Below are 16,268 nucleotides of genomic sequence, written 5' to 3' on the forward strand. Positions count from 1 at the left end.
AGGGGCGGGGCGGGCGCGCTCTCTGTGTGTGTGTGTGTGACAGGTGCGGCGCGCGCGCGCCCGCCGTCACCCCTTTGCTCCCCCCCGCGCGCGCGCCGCCATGAATATGCAAATCTGGGTATAATTGCCAGCCAATGGCGTGCGCGCTGGTCACATGGTGCTGGTGGAGGCTCAGGGAAGAGAAGTTGAGTCCGGGCGAGCTCGGGCAGCGCCGCCAGAGCTGAGCAGAGCCAGCGGCGGGGCGAGCGCCGCGCCTCCTCCGCAGGGAGCCCGCCGGCCGGGGCTCTGCCTGGACCATGCCGATCCTCCTCTTCCTCATAGACACGTCCGCCTCCATGAACCAGCGGGCGTACCTGGGCACCAGCTACCTGGACATCGCCAAGGGCGCCGTGGAGATCTTCATGAAGGTGAGCGCGCGGCGCCGGGGGAGCCGCCGCCCCCCTCGCCCCTTCTTCGCCCCGCTCACGCCTCTTCTCTCCGCTCTTTTCCGCAGCTGCGGGCCCGGGACCCGGCCAGCCGCGGCGACAGGTACATGCTGGTTACGTTCGACGAGCCGCCCTACTGTATCAAGGTAATGACCCCCCCGGCCGGCTGGGCTCGGCTCCGCGGCGGGGCCGCCCTTAGCGCGGCGCGGCCCCGTCCGGCCCGGCGGCGGCAGCAGCAGCAGCCTGTGAAGATGGCGGACATTTTGCTTTTGTATGGAGGAGAGAGGCTGAGGGCGCTGCTGAGATGGAGGAGGGGGGGAGGGAGGAGACGGGCGGGCCGTGATTCACCGCCCCGGCGCTAACGAGGGGCGGCCGCGCTCCTCCCCCTGCGGGGCGGTGGCTCCGGCGGGGCCGGCACCGCGCTCGGGCCTCGGGCTGGGCCCCCAGGGCAGGGCAGGCCCGGGCACCCCTCACGGGTACCCAGGGGCAGCGCGGGGCTGTGGGTGCGGGACAGCACAGCCCCCGGCCCTTTCCGCCTCTGCGGTTCAAGGAGCCCCAGGGCTGGGGCTGTGTGCGCCCCTGGCCCCCTCCCCTGCCCCGTTTATTCTCATAAGCACCAGCCCGCACCAGCTCTGTGGAAGGTGGTCGCAGGGTTGTGGCGAGCTGGATGTGGAACCATCGAGTCATCCCCGGTTGGAAGACACTAAGATCACCAAGTCCAGTCATCAGCCCAGTAGTGCTACTGTAATTCCTAAACCACTAAACCACATCATTCAGTGCCAGCCTCTGAAACACCTCCGGGGACAGTGACTTCACCACCTCCCTAAACAGTCTGACCTCCTGAATCACGAAAATTTTCTTTCTAATATCTGATCTGAATTTCCTCTGTCCCAGTTTAGGGCCATTTTCCCTGGTCCTCACTGCAGGCACAGCACAAGAGACAGGCCCCTATCTCACTACAGCCTCCTGTTTCTATACAGGAACTGTATAGAGAACGATGAGGTTTGCCCTGGGCCTCCTTGCAAGTAAACAAGTCTGCCTGGCTGGCTCCTCTTGTCCCTGTTTTCTCATTCCTCAAGTTTGAGGCAAGTACAGCCATGCCATTCTCATCACATCAGCCTCACCACGAGGCTTAGGCAAAAGAAAAAAAAAATTGTGGTGCTGTATCCCTTATGCTGTAGGCTGCAGCTTGGTGATAGAAACATCCTGACTTAAAATACTTGGGTAAAGAGTGTCACAGAAAGCATTGCTATAGGAGTTTTAGAATCTTCCTGAATAGTCATAGATTAGGACTATATTTGCTCAGAGTAATACACTACTAATCATAACTGCTGGGCTGTAGACCCATGTTTTGAAAGCCAAAGAAGTTCATGTACAAATACATTGTTGGTCATCCTAGAGAAGAAAGGAAAATATTCTCTAGATCTTCCAGCAAGAGCTCAAGACATGTTTAAAAATAAGTGGGCTCAGTGGTGCTTATTCACCTATTCACATCTTTGATAATGAGGAAATGTAATTATTGCGAGCTATGAATCTTGGCTCCTTTCATCAGGAGTAAATTTACACAGCTGTCTGAAGTGACAAGTCATAGAGTGAGTAAGTATTTATTGTTTGGTATTGCACCTACTTTTCATTTCCTCAGAAGAGGGTGTGGAAGTCATTTCTGTGAATTGAAACCATCCTTGACTTACAGAAACTTAATGTCAAGAAAGCCACATCTGCTTAGGAGAGGTGTTTTTTAGATACAGTGCACACACCATTTGTCCTGTCCATGTTTGTGCCTGGATGCAAATCCCAAGTATAAAAATCCAGTGTTAACTGGATTTCTTGTGTTCTAGATTTCTTTCCTCCTGGTTTTGTGTCAAATATTTTACAAGTGTATCTTATGTTTGAGAAATGAACTTGCTCCCTGCAGTGACAGCAAGCAGCATACTGGTGATTTAATAAAAAAATGACTTTGCTGCTGAAGGTCCGTGTGGTAATGCTGCTACAGGTTATTACCACATCTATACTCGGGTTTGCTGCAGAAGATCCTTCTGTTTAATGAGCATCTGTGTACGTTCTGATGTGCTAATGAGCATCTGACTGTTCACAGTTTTAGTAAATAGTAATTGGAATAAATAGGACTGTGATACCCGTCATGGCGTTCAGTCATATTTAATATACGTTAAATAGCCAAGGGAAATGAAAAGTATTGTGATTCTTGTAACTTGCTAATGTCTCTTCTTAGAAATATATATTTCTGCCTTTAGCATGGTGGTTTTTAAATTGGACTTTACCAATCTTAAAATATTTTTTTCCAAAAACTAGTAACTTTTCTAGGAACAGTCAGCAGACTCAATGAATATCTGATTATAGTAATTACAATCACAAGTGCAGCTCCGCTATTGCGTAGAGACTTCATGGCATAAATGAGTGTTATTGGGCTGTCATCATGTCTGTTCCTTGGGCAGAGAAAGCCTCGCAGCAGTGGTGGCTGCCTGTTTGAGGACTTGTTCTCAAGGCCTTCACTGGTATTTATGATGTTCCCTCTGTTGTGTTTTCTAACAACCACACTTGTGCCAGGAAAACTTCTGGTCTCAGCCAGATTCTCTATGTCTTACAGAACATGCTTGTAAAAGACATAAAATGTAGTTTATTTGCTAATGCTGCTGCAGTTAAATATTTTATTTCTCTTGATTTAGAGAAGGTGGAAGCAGACTTGGCAAGTGAATGTGTTTTGCAGGCTTGCTTTCCAAGTATGTGTAGCAGTGGCTCCTTTATCCTCTTGTTTTCTTTCTCATTTATACTAATTAAATTACATAGTTTCTCAGATAGTTTAGCAGTGAAGCATTTGGGGGAAATAATCTGGTGGTGGAGTTGAGACCACCTAGGAGGCAGAGGAATTACAGGACCTTGAGCTTTGGAGCAGGAGCAGTTGAGATATGTGCTTTGGGTTGGTTTGTTTCAGAATTCAGAATTCCTGTAGCATTAAAATATTTCAGACCAACAGCACTGATTCACTTCTGATGGACAATAATGTGTCAAGAAAATATTACACGTATGTATTGTATTGTGCTAGGTGGAGGGATCGTGCCATTGCACAAATGATTTGCCAAGACCCCTGAAAGTAAGGTGATGTTTTTGAAACTGTATTTAGTATAGATGGTTTGAAATGATTTACAGGACCTGTTGCTTCTGTTGGGCTGCTTGCAGCTCTCTGTGCCATTTTTTTAGAAATGGAATTATTTAGCCTGCCAGTTTGCAGTGGGGCTCTGCAAAGAGCTGTGGTGACAAGTGTCTCAAGAGGAGTCAGGGTACAGTCCTGGAGAGGTGGGGACAGGAAAATGGGAATGGCAGCAGATGCCTCTGGAACCTTGTCAGCCGTTTGGCTCCTGTTTGTTATATAATGTATAGGTGGTGATTTGTGACAGCAATTATGGTGCAACCGTTTATAGCTCTTACTTTGTTTCCAAAATACTCTACAGTAAGAGACAAGTATTTAATATTTTAAAAGCATGTTATGAAATGTCTTAACCTTGTAATTGTCAAGTGGTGTGATCCTGTATAGGTCAGTGGAAAAATACCTGTATGTTTTCCATTGGATGTTGGGTCGAACTCCATTTTATGAACTAGGAGGGAAAATTAGTATATTATTTCATGAAATAAAACAGCCTAATGTGTTTAGTGTATTTTTTAGATGAAAATTGTGATAGGATCCTATCAAATGAGTCTGCCTTAGTAGCATGTTAACATGGAAGTGAGCCAGTCTGTTCTGGTATTTGGGTATCTGATTTGGGGTATTTGGCACGCATGGGAAGGTAATGATATGTATAATAAAGCACCTTTGTAAAAGACGTCTGTTACTATTAAAACACTACTGCTTAAATTTAGGTATGGAAGGAATTTATTCCCAATGTGCCTCCAGTTGGACAAGAAAAATGGATTTAAGAACAGCCTCGCTGCCTGGCAGGGTGTTTGACATTCCTGGCCTTCTGGCTAAGAGAAGTGCATTGTCCTATTCAGGGAACTCAGTTCCTGATGTGTCCTTGTTTTGAGGACTTTATGTCCATGGATTGCTGGAACCCAGCTCTTGCTCCATGTGCTGGTGCTGTAGCCCCTCCAGGCCTTGTGTGCCAGCCCCACCCTTCTCATCCCTCCCTGCACAACGTGGCTGGTCCCCAGTGCCCGGGCAGGGGATGGGAGCAGGGCAGGCCCCTTACTGACTGACACTTCTGCACAGCAATTCCCCAGCTCCCAGGGTTTGCAGTCAGGGGCCTCTGATGAGCTCGTGGTCTTCTGTGGCTTCATGTATTTACCCAGTTGATTTTGTTTTTTCCAAAATCACACACATTTCAGCATCCTCTGTTGAATATGGATGTTTCTCTGTGTGTAAGCACATACCGTGGTGTAAGTGGGCAGAATCTTAAGCCTTTTTTTTTTTTTTTTTTTAATGAAGTAATGGTGCTAGAGTAGAAGTACAGGGAAGACAGTCTTCTTGTATGCCCTTTTCCCCCAAGCTTTTCCTATTTTCCAGTGATGATGTTTCAGCAAGATCTATCTAGATTTGTCTGAAAATGGAGCTCGTGCCAAAATCTTAACCTAAAGAGTTTTTGAAAAGGAGAGCAGGGCTTAACTCTTCATTTATTTTTTTCCATTCTCCATTTTTGTGAAGCCTCACATCCTGCAGTTTGTGGTTTACATGTGGATTTGGGCTGCAAATGGCGAGTTCAGACCAAAAACACAATGGTGGCCTTATGTGAAGTTATTGATTAACTGGACTGCCCTGTTCCCTTGTGACTGATATCTGGCTGCTGGCAGTGATAACAGCCTTTCTTCAGGGCTCGAGGAGTATTGTTTATGATCTGGTCACAGAAATGTGACTTCTGTTTTATGTTCTTGTGAGACTCTATTGTCTGACCTTCATAAATGATATGGTCACAAGTGAGAGGACTGAGAGAACCTAAGTTATGTTCTGAAATACATATTTTCCTCCTTCTGTTGTGTTATACTGAATTCAAGAGTCATCTGTGACTGCACTGCAGAAATAGGTTCCATGAATTTGAGTGCAGAAATGTGTACAGAGCTGTCTAAGAAGTAGCTCAAATTACTTTATACACTGTGTGTGAAACACTGCACTGTTTGAGATGTGCAAATTGGGACTGATGGATAGGACGCCTTCCAGTTCTGCTGCTGTTCCTTGCTAGCCTGAACATATGTTTCAGTGCTAAAGAGCTCCCTTGTGGAAGCAGCTCTTCTTGATGGACTCTGAGCAGCCTCTTCTTTTTTTTCCCCTGAAATTCTGCAGGTGGGTTGGGATACCTTGGAGGCTGAAGCAGGAATTTGTAGAAGGGTTTTTTAAACGTCTGTCAAAGAGTACTTATTGTATGTAAATAACCTGTTCATTTATGATATTGAAGTAGTGCTTCAAAACTGGGAGTTCATAAGGTCCCACTGGAGGGTACTTACTTTGCTGTCTTTTATTTCAGTGGCACAGAAGCTTCTGCCAGCATTTTTAAATTTTTCTTTCATGGAGAGCCTGTGCTGCTGCAGAATTGAACCGATTGCCCCTCACTCACACAGGGCAGAGGCAAATGAATAGGCTGGGCTGCCGACAGAGAGATGTGAGATCTGTTTGCCTGTTTCTGGAAGAAATTAGATCAGAGCTCCTGACCCCGAGCTGCAGGGAGAAAGAGACTCAACCGTGAAACCTGTTGGGTTTGAAGCAAAGATCTGCAGGAATGCTGCCTGAGGTGGTAGGAAATGCATTAGTGTGTTTTTTCGCTTTTGTGAAGGAAGAAAACCAGAGGAATACCTAATAAGCTTAACTGTAGCAGACCCACAGAATAAGCCTAAGTTGATTAAGTTTTTATAGGAACTTGGAGACACTGAAAATCATCAGGTTTTATGTGTAAAAGGTCTGACTTTTGGCAAGCACAAGTAGTTGGTGGTCTGGCCTGCGCTGTGGAAGGAGTGGTGTGAACAGGTGGAATACAGTTGGAGGTTTGCAAGCTGGCAGTGGGGTGTGCAGGCAGAATTTTTGGTGCAAGGCAGATAGCAGCTGCAGGGGCAGGAGGGAAGCTGCTATCCGAGGGGTGCAAAAGGGAAAGAAAGGCCTCTCCCACTGACTTCAGCTATCTTTCCCTCCAGATCCGCTGTTAATGATGAGCGTGCTTAGTGAACCCACTTGACAGGCATTGTTGGAAAGGGGGGAAAAAAGGTGCTGAATGTAGTACTGAGGGACTGGATGAAATGTGAGCAGTATACAAAGTGTCTGTTCTTGGTAACTAATTCAGGAGACTCTATTCTGTACTTCTTCAGTGGAGAGAGATAATTCCTTTTCTACCACCATACACTTTTTGGGTCATTACAGCAGTATTTTTATTTCTGAGCACCAACATCTTCCATTGCCTGGGAAGTACTACACACACACACACACACACCTACCTCTCCTCCACGTTTTCCACAGTGCTTGTTTGAGGATTTGTTGTGAAATTTCTGTGTTTTCAGAAGACTGTCTTGGAGCAGAAATGACTGGCAGGTTAAAGCCGACAATTGCTTTTCCTCTGTTAAACACAGTGACTTAAGAGAAACAGGAGTCAGTTGTTTAAAGAACACTCATGCAAACCCTGATTGTCTAGTTTTATTTGAAGGCCAAATGAAATCAACTCAATACTGTTTGGGAATAATAATCAAACAGTTTTTACATGTTCCTTTTGATTCAGCTGCTTTATCACTTAAAGCTGACTGAAGAATGTACAAAATGTTCCTTTTTTCTTTTTTAGTTAGACATCTATTTTGAAATGGGATAAGTGAGGCCATGGGCAGAAGGTTCTTGTTGGTGCAGGTGGTAGGTTTGTATTTTACAAACTGTAGTGCATGTCTCTCAGAATCTGAAAACATCTAAAAATTTATTTTACTAAAATCTTAGGAATCATCAGTTGGCATCTGGGCAGCAAGCAAAGAAATATTGTAGCTCCTTTTAGCTTACAAAGGTACTAAACTGATTCCTATAGAGAGTGTCCTTTAAAAAGCATATTCCCACTCCTGAGAAACATTGGGTAGTGTAAAACACAGTAAAATGCTTTTAAACGTGCTTAAGCATGTTGTCTTACTTCTTTGTGTCCTGGTTGTGAGTTGTAATGAGCATCCTCTTCCAGGAAGTGGTATAATGAGGACAGAACATTATAATGAGGAATTTTGTGAAAAGTAATGTACCTTTTGCTTTAAAAAAACCCCCAAAGCAGTAATAATCAGGGTGATTCATTCTTTCTAAAGGAATAGTTTTGTGCCTTCTGAAATTAAGGTATTTTGTGAAAAATAGAACTCGTGTGAGAACTTAGAGGTGGTGGTTAAATTCTTGGAAGGAATTGATTTAATTGGATGGACAGTTCAGAAATTGCTTTTTGATAGATGTGAGGGACAGAACTCTGCTTAGCTATCCTTTTTATTATAATTTTGAAGTAGTTAAGTACCTGAACTTTTGCTTTCTCCTACTGCCTTTCTTCATAGAAGGGTGAGCGTGTGTTGCTAAGTTAATTCTTAATGAAAATATTTTAACTTGTTCTGCTTCTACAGGAATCTGCAAAGTAAAAGCTTCCTTTTTCAGATGAGGTGGACTTCTAATTTGTACTGTACAAAAGATGAGATGCCAGAGGCCTTGAATGGAAACCATCATCTGTTGCTCATAGCCACTACAGGAGTTTATATTTTCATTTTTATTTGGGTCTTTATTTGGGTTTGGACACATTCAAAGATGTAAGCCCTTAAGACTACAGGATAAACTAGACAAAAGTAGATATGTTTGCATTAAGAGGCTTAACTCATCCTCAGTGCAAAGGTCACTTTTATTTTAAAAATAGAAGCTTAAAATGTGAATCAAACAGTTGAGTCGGATCTCCCTAGTTGTATTTTTGTAAGGAGGAAGGTGCTTTGTGAAGTTGATGGTTCCTGCCACATGGAATCTTTATGGTCTCCCTCTTCCCCTTTTGTGCTGTTATTATTTTTAGTTTCACTTCGGAGGTTTTCAAAATATGTCTTTTTTGTTGGTATTTAGATGTAAGAGGGCCTGGGCCTTGTACCCTGGCTCTGTGGTGTGGCTAAAAATACGCTAAAAAGAGTACATCTGTAATACCTCAAGAATGGCAGAATTCTTTTTAAATTTGGTGAGAACTAATACAACATTAAGTGCTGTTTGGCTTGCATTTTAACAGTAGAAAAATGTAATTAAGATTGCAGACACTTCTACCCTGTTCACCCTTGCATATTTTATAACAGCTTGCCAGGAGGAGCAGTGATTTGCAGCAGTAATGCAACAATGATGTTTTGAGCTGGCTGTGATCTAGAAAAGATGTAACTCAGTGCTGTCTCTCAGAGTGTTCCCGTACCTCGGGCAGCTGGATCCAGTGGGAAAAAGCACGTTCTGTACCGTGTGACCTGTGATCTGGAGCTGAGTGCTTCTGCAGGGGGGAGCAGTGCAACTCCAAGGGCCTCGTCAGAAGGTTCCAGATGGCTTCAGCCTTAGTGATTCTCATCACTGTCTGTATTCTCAATGCCTCTTGGATTTTATTTAATAACATAGGCTACCAAGCCCCCACCCTCCCCACTGCCACCAAACCAAACCAACAAACAAAACCAACCAAACAAAAAACCAACCAACCAACCAAAAAAAAAACAACCAAAAAAAAAAACCCCACAAAAAAACCCCACCAACAAACAAACAAAAACATACCCTCCCAAAAAACCCCAAGTGAATGCAACTCGTTGGGAAAAAAAACAACACCAAAAAACCAACCAACCAACCAACCAACCAACCAACCAAAATAACCCCCAACAAACAAACAAAAACATACTCCTCCCCCAAAAAAACAGGAAAAAAAAAAAAAACACCAAAAAAGCAACCAAGGAACCAAAAAAACCCACAAAAACAATGGAAAGAGCAGCTGGTGCTGTTCTGAATTATAAATGCAGATTGTCACTTAAGTAATGCACTCTCATAGATTGAGTCCTGGAAGTTTTTCTTCTTAAACTGTGTTCTTACAGTGCACCTCTTAATAATGTAACTCTTGTGTTTCTACACCCCCAAAAATATAGCAGGCAATAATTGAAAGGAATTTTTGTGTGTTTTTTTCTCACCAATTCCAGAATACTTAGAAGACACGTAGCAATCAATTTCAGCTGTAATCAGCATGTTCTAGAATTGAAGTTTTAAGAATGTGCCAAGAAAAAATTACATTCTTCTAAAGAGACTTATTGTACAGATCAGAATCTGTAGTTGCCCACAGACTTGTATTGATCTGTATATTCACTCTGCAGAGCATTGGAAAAACAAAATTTATTTTGTTGTAAGAACTGAGATTGACAAAGATCTCTGGAACTTGAACTGCTTATTGTCAGATAAGTAAACAAATCTTGTTTTATTTTTAAATAGGTATTATTATTTTTATGGTTATAATGTTTTATTTTGCAGTTAACATGGTTATGATTCTTTCCTTGTGTAGCTATACAGATCTCAGGATAAGCAGTGCTAGATTTGTTAAATGTTATTCTAGACTAAAAACCCTGACAGTTCAGACTCCTTAATTTTACTTTCTAAAGATAAGGCAATTGTTGATTTGTCTGTGTGCTCACAGATGCTTTTAAAATCTTAAACGTGTGAAATAGTATTTAAAAGAGTAAGAATCTTGGTAAGATGGATGTTGTCGAGCAATTAATTGGACAGAAAACAAAGATCTACAGTGTGGTTAAGCTGTGTTGCCATGCTCTGCTCCTAAGTGAGTATAATGCATTAGCACTGGTCGTCATAGCTCGTTAATGGTTCAGCTAGTGAGTTTTGATTAAAAAAAAATAAATGAAGTTAAGCTCTGCTTTGTGGGAGAATGTGCATCTGTTGAGGCAGAACACTTGGTGCCTTTAGCTGCTGCCAGGCCTCCCGACGGTGCTCCCAGGCTGGGATGTGCTGGGACAGGAGGCTGGATTGGGATGATGTGACCTGCACTCAGAGGGCCTGGCCTGGGGGAGCCTTCTCTGATCAGAACAGCTCCAGCTCAGGTAGTTACTTTTGCCTCTTGCATTTAAAAGAAACCCAACCTTGCCATCATCTGGAATAAAAATCTGACCTGTAGTAATAGATGCTCCCAGGGCCACCAGTGTATTTTTGGCTGTATCAGGGTAAAGTTACTTGCTGGGCTGGCTAGTTGATATTTCACTGAGTATATGAATCTAGTGGTCATCTAAAGTATTTCTTTTCTTCAGCAGTGCCTTAAACAGCATTTCAGACATTAATTGAGGAAAGCTGGTGATTAGATGATTCCTTCTAGATTGACCTTCTTGGGTTTTGAAGTAAACTTGCAATACCTGTAGCACTTCAGTGTGCTGCTCTTGTTCTGTGATGTGTTTTTGGAAGGAAGGAGGAAGGAACGTGGCACTTTGCAAAATAAACATGAATCATAATGTGTCGTTTCAGCTCTGGGCTGTAAAGCTAGAATATCATCAGTAATGCTCTTCCACTTGATTTCCAAAAATGTGCAGTGAGGAATCCCTACTCTGTAACTTCTTAGTTATTGTCTTTATTCCTTGTGACTTCTCCAGCCGTGGTGAGTGTAGGAAGGGACCAGGAGAAGGACAGAACTGAGGCTGACTGGTATTGAAACTGTATTTGATAGACTGAAAGAGAAACAGGCGCTGTGAGTAGCTGAAAAATCTTTAATTGGAACCTCCAGATTTCAGCAGTTGCCCTCTCTACAGTGTTTGGATAAGACGCAGCTATAATGGTATTTCTGAAATGACTTCTATGCTGCTGAACAGGAGCATGGAGCCTCTTGTTATGCTTACTGTGCTAAGGCTGCAAACTGTGATTACTTCTGTGTTCCCTCTCCATTAAGCTGTTGTGTGAAATGTAGCTTGGTCTGGTTCAGCTCTGTACTGAATCCTGGCTTCTCAAGTGTTCCTCAGAAATAGGTGCTTTTTTAACTGGATAGTGTTTTTCTATTTAAATAAGAATGGTTTTTGGAACAGGGTCTTGCCATGATCTCTTGGGTATTTTTACTTTCCTTTCTTCATGTGTTTCCTTTTATCCTTGTGCAGGGAAAAGTGCAGTTGAGAGTAGCTGTCAAAATATATGAAATACTGTTGACCAAAAAGCTAAATCTAGAGATGGATTGAAGCAGGAGCAGCAGGTAATAAATAAAAAGGTAGTGTAGGTTTTTTCATTCTGCTTGGCATTGATTATTATCCCTTGGTTCCAAGCAGTTTCCAGCTTTGAGTTGTTCATGCAGCATCTGCATTTGGCATTCCTATAGAAGGAGGTGCAGCTTCCTGTAAATGCTGATATTAATAAAAGGCCCCAGTACTCGTTTTTAACTGGAGCTTAAGAACCTCTCTGCTAGTGTTTTGTAAGGGTGCTGTGCTTAAAGATTATTTGAACTGTTCTTAACATAAACATCATGAATTCTTCTTGAAGGAAAAGCATTTCTGTGTCTTATTTAATGGAGAAGTCATCTTGAAAGGACAGTGAACTGCATGGTGTAGCTTGACTGAGTTTTCTTTGGGTTTTTTATTTTAAGGTTTCATGGAGAAATACTTCTTTCAATACAAGATGAAATAGTTTTCTGTGTAGCTGACTCTGCCTGTAATAAAAAGTGGCACTTAGATACTGTGCTAGAATGCAGTTCACGTTCACTAAATGTGCTTTAGAAAACCAACTGGTTCGATCTGTCTTCAGAAATTATTTAGTCTCATTGGGTGCAGGTCCAGGAGAGTTCAGCTTTGAAAAGTGCAGTTGAAGGGGACTCGTGGGCACCTCAGTTCACACTGCAGCCCTTCCCTGGAGTGCAGGGGCTGGATTGCTTTGAGGGGAAGTGAAACTGGAGGATGCCCCCCAGGCACTGAGTGGTGAATGTGCAGGAGGGGCCGTGGTGCGGCTGTTGTGTCCCAAGGGACAGCTGCCCTGTCTGTGTGCACTGCCCACGGGCCTGGAGGTGCATGGCACTTCCCTGTGCTGTTTCCAGCTGTGCAGGGAAAAATAGTGTGGGTGAGGGGAGGAGATAACCTCTGTGTTATCAAGGTACATAGTGTATCTCAGAGAAAAATGAAGATTTGTACCTGGAGCTGGATGGAGAGGGAGGAGTGTGCAAAGTGACAGATTTCTGCTAAAAATCTGGTGTCAGAGTGTATCAGCTGTGTGGGATCAAAGGAATCATCTACTCCAGTGTCTTCCTTTTTTAAGGTGTGTTTTTTTTCCTAAAGATGTTTTAAGCACTTTATGCGTCTCTGGTCTCCTGGAGACATTTTATGCATGTTAAACTTTAGTGATGTTTTATTTGACTGGAATTTAAGGGCTTTTTAAAAACCTAAATTTTCAAAAAGTCCTCACTCAATTTAAAGAAGCATTTTTGGTGGATAGTTTTCAGTTTGAGTGTCCTACAAAAGCAGCAGAAATAACTTGACAGGCAGAAACAATTAACTTACTGTTCACAGAACTTAGCTTTAACATTTTGACCTGGTGCTCACTAGCTCTGGGTGTAAGGAGGACCAAGTGATGCTTCTGCAGACTCTTCACTGTACTTGACTGCTCTGTGAGATTATCGAGAGAGTAGTTTAAACCTGTGAATTGGTTACCTGCTGAAATACTCCTCAGATGAGAATTGAGAAGGGGAGTCTTTGTTGGGCAGGTGTCACAGCAGACAGCAGCGTGCACCTCCTGGAGCAGCCTGTGAGCCCTGGCTCAGCACCCCTCAGTGATGAGCTGATTCCAGACCTGGGCCAGTGTCATTCTGTGCTGATCTCAGACACCAGAGGTGGGTCCTGTCCTGCTCTCCTGTGCTGAGAACAAAAAAATAATTGATCTTGGGAGTTTCGTGGCTACAGGCTGTTTAATGCTGTGCAGTGAAAGGACTGATCTGTTGCACAAAACAACTTAAAAAGTAGAAGTGCTGAAATGAGACAAGAGTTTTGCAGCCAAAGGTACAGAAAACTTGAGAGCTCTGTTGCCTCAAAAATGGCATTCATAAGTACTTGGAGGGGAGATAGTATCTCTAAGTGTTTCTTAGGGCTGTTTTTCTGCCCCATTTGCACAAAGATTTGTGAGGATGAAATTAGTAGGTGATTAGTAGGTCATATGATTTTGAATTATTTTAGGACATGAAAAAATTTAAATAAAACTGTATTTGATGTTCATAGTGTAGTCAGTGCCTTTCATGTCATACGTGCTATTTTGTAGCAAATCTTTGATCAACAAATCAAACGTGGGGGTAGCAGGGGCATTGGCTGCTCTGTACTGACCAGGGCCTTACCCTGTCCTTGATGGGCAGGAGGGCACATGATGCCAACACCTCTCCCTCTCCCTGTTTGCTGAGTTTTATTGTGGCAGAGCTGGGGTGACCAAGACAGTCTTGGCTTGATAAAACTGCTGTCCCAAAGTTGCCAGTGCTCAGGCAAAGAAGCTCAATTTTATGTAGGTGGTTGCAAAGAGGTGAAGGTACTTCAGCATTTGGGAAGCAGCCCCTTGCATTGTAGGGTCTCTATAAGAATAATTCACTTCTGTACAAAAGAAACACCTGCTTCACTTTGGTTCAGCCATGAGCAGGTCTGAGTTGTGATCATGTGTACTGTCACCAGTGAACAGAAAGGCAATTTAAAAACGAATCATTCTGGTGATTTGGGAGGCAAAATGCTCTGCTGGTTTCACTGTCTTCCTGTAGTACTTGGAAATTCCATAGCAGGAGTTGTTTCAGGTTTCAACAGCTGGATATTTTTCTTACCTTATTTTTTCCAAATGGTTGCCACTGACAAGCTGGGATGCCACCAGCATGTGGCCTTGTCTTAAGGTAGTCTGTTTTCCCCAGATTGGGTGCATTTAATAATAGCTTGAATTACTGAGAAACCTAAATACTTCAAACAAGTTGTAATATCTGAAATGCAGTTGTTCTTTCTAGGGAAACATTAGCAGAATTCTTAAAAATCTGTATGTTTAACTAAATATTTAGTACTTATTGTAACACAGGCTGTTGTGATTGGCATGCAGGATTGCAAATTGTCTTCTTGGAAGATTATTTTAGTAACGTTGCAGTTTTTGAATTAGATCTGAAAGCAATCCAGTGTACAATAACATATGTAGTTCAGTCTTATGGCATTGCTTATTAGGAGCTCTAAAGATGAAGACTTGCAGCCTCCAAGGCACCACATCCCTGGACTTCCTGAAGCTGGTAAAACTGGGAACTGCTTTGGACCTGGAATTCTTGTGTACTAATGCCCAGCCTTTGGCTCTTTGGCCCCATTTTTTACCAGCTGACCAAACTTTGCCAAGAAATAGTTGGAAAGAATGAAAGAAAAAAAGCATAGCACCAGCCAAAGCCACAACAAACCGACAATTAATTAATTAAAAAAACCTAAATAAGACTAGTAAACCTGAGAGATAAGCCAGTGTAGGTGAGAGTTAAAGCCCTGCGTGTTGCAGGTGTTCAAAACTTGGTGCTGTTTTACTTGTATGTCAATATTGCCCCCATTTATGTGATAAAGGTGGGGTGGAGTGGTTTCTTTCTGTTTTTTAACTTCCTCTACAGCATTTTATAAGACTTTTCTTTCTAGTCTCTTGGAACTAAAATCTTCTGTATCTCCTAAGTCTTGAAGGTCTTTTTAAGCTACTGACTCTGACCAAGATTATCTTTTGCTGCTCAGCTCTGTTCTTTTGATGTTGAGTTAGTCCAGATTCTGCTTGGTCTAAAGAAGACCTCCTTTTCTTCACTGGATTTTTCACTTTGGTGTTTGAATTCTCATTAATCTGGGCCTTTCTCCTGCCAAAATGAGCTGTTGTGACCTTACCTGCTTCTCGAAGCAGCTGAAATACTTCTGTAGCCGTGTGGTGAAATATAGAGCAGGGCATGGGTCTGTCTGAAAACTAAGTCACCAGAGAAAAATGTTACTTTTTAAGTATGTTATTTCTTGTCAGCATGATTTGCTCATGAAGGCCAAAGCCAGGAGCTGGAAGGTGGTGTGATGCTTCCAAATCTCTGGGTGGTTTGTAGGATGGTGTCCAGAGCTTGCAGAAGGCCAAATGACACTGCATTTTTTTTGCCTGTTGTTGGCATAAGCAGAGGGTGAGATTTTCGATTTTAGTACTTGTTTTCTCCTATCTTTGAAAGTCTTCTGGTATGTGTTTAGAGTCTAAAGTTATTTGTTCATATAAATTATCCAAGGAAAGGCCAATAACATACTGCCAAGGTAAAGGCTGCTCAGATTGCTGTTAATAAATTCTAGGCATAAAAGTGACTAAGTTGGAATGTAATATTGAAGATTAGAAGCAACTACTCTCACTGTTCAAATTGGTTCATAAACAACTGAAATAACTAATAATCAGTTCTACTTCTTAGTTACTAACCTGTAGAGGATACGTAGTTTGGTGGAATATATATATTGTGTTTGGTCCTTTAAGGTTGTGAGGTTTTCGTTGGGGATTTTTTGGTCCTTAGTGTTTCTCCTGACAAATAGAGCCACTATTTTTTTGTATGCAGCATTAGTGGCAATATTTTTAATTTAGGAAGGATTATTATTTAATCACATTAACGTGAACTCACTGTGCATCTGCTTGGAGTTGGGTACTTGACTCTGTCTTGCCCTAAGAGTGTTCCTACTGTGTGTATGGAAAGGAGAATGTACAGACTTGTTTGGGGCTGGAGTTTCTGTCCCTGAAATACGTGTTTCATTACATACATTGGCTGGAGTCTTTCTGAGGAAAAACATTCTAAAGAAATAGACTTTCTTGTAATTGATTTAAGTGGTTTTGATTCAAGAATCTTCTTTTGGGGATAAGGTAGAAAATGCAGTACATTAACTAATCAGACTTTTATTCAGAGCTGGATATGGAAA

At 42.6% G+C, this 16,268-nt stretch overlaps 1 protein-coding gene across 6 annotated transcripts in view; it reads left to right on the forward strand.

The window, feature by feature from the left end:
• The first annotated feature begins 233 nt into the window (after positions 1-233).
• Positions 234-16,268, forward strand: part of LOC310922926 (integrator complex subunit 6-like) — a 40,204-nt gene continuing 24,169 nt past the window's right edge. For all 6 annotated transcript variants that reach the window (XR_014592517.1, XR_014592518.1, XM_083883900.1 and 3 more), the window contains exons 1-2: positions 234-407; positions 494-571. Coding sequence is in view for 4 of the 6 variants with exons in the window: in XM_083883900.1 (XP_083740026.1) it covers positions 297-407; positions 494-571 (189 nt within the window). In the remaining 2 variants the exon portion in view is untranslated. The remainder of the gene's footprint in view (positions 408-493; positions 572-16,268) is intronic.

Source organism: Zosterops lateralis (genome assembly GCF_965231275.1).
Source record: "Zosterops lateralis genome assembly, chromosome: Z".
Lineage (NCBI taxonomy): Eukaryota > Metazoa > Chordata > Aves > Passeriformes > Zosteropidae > Zosterops > Zosterops lateralis.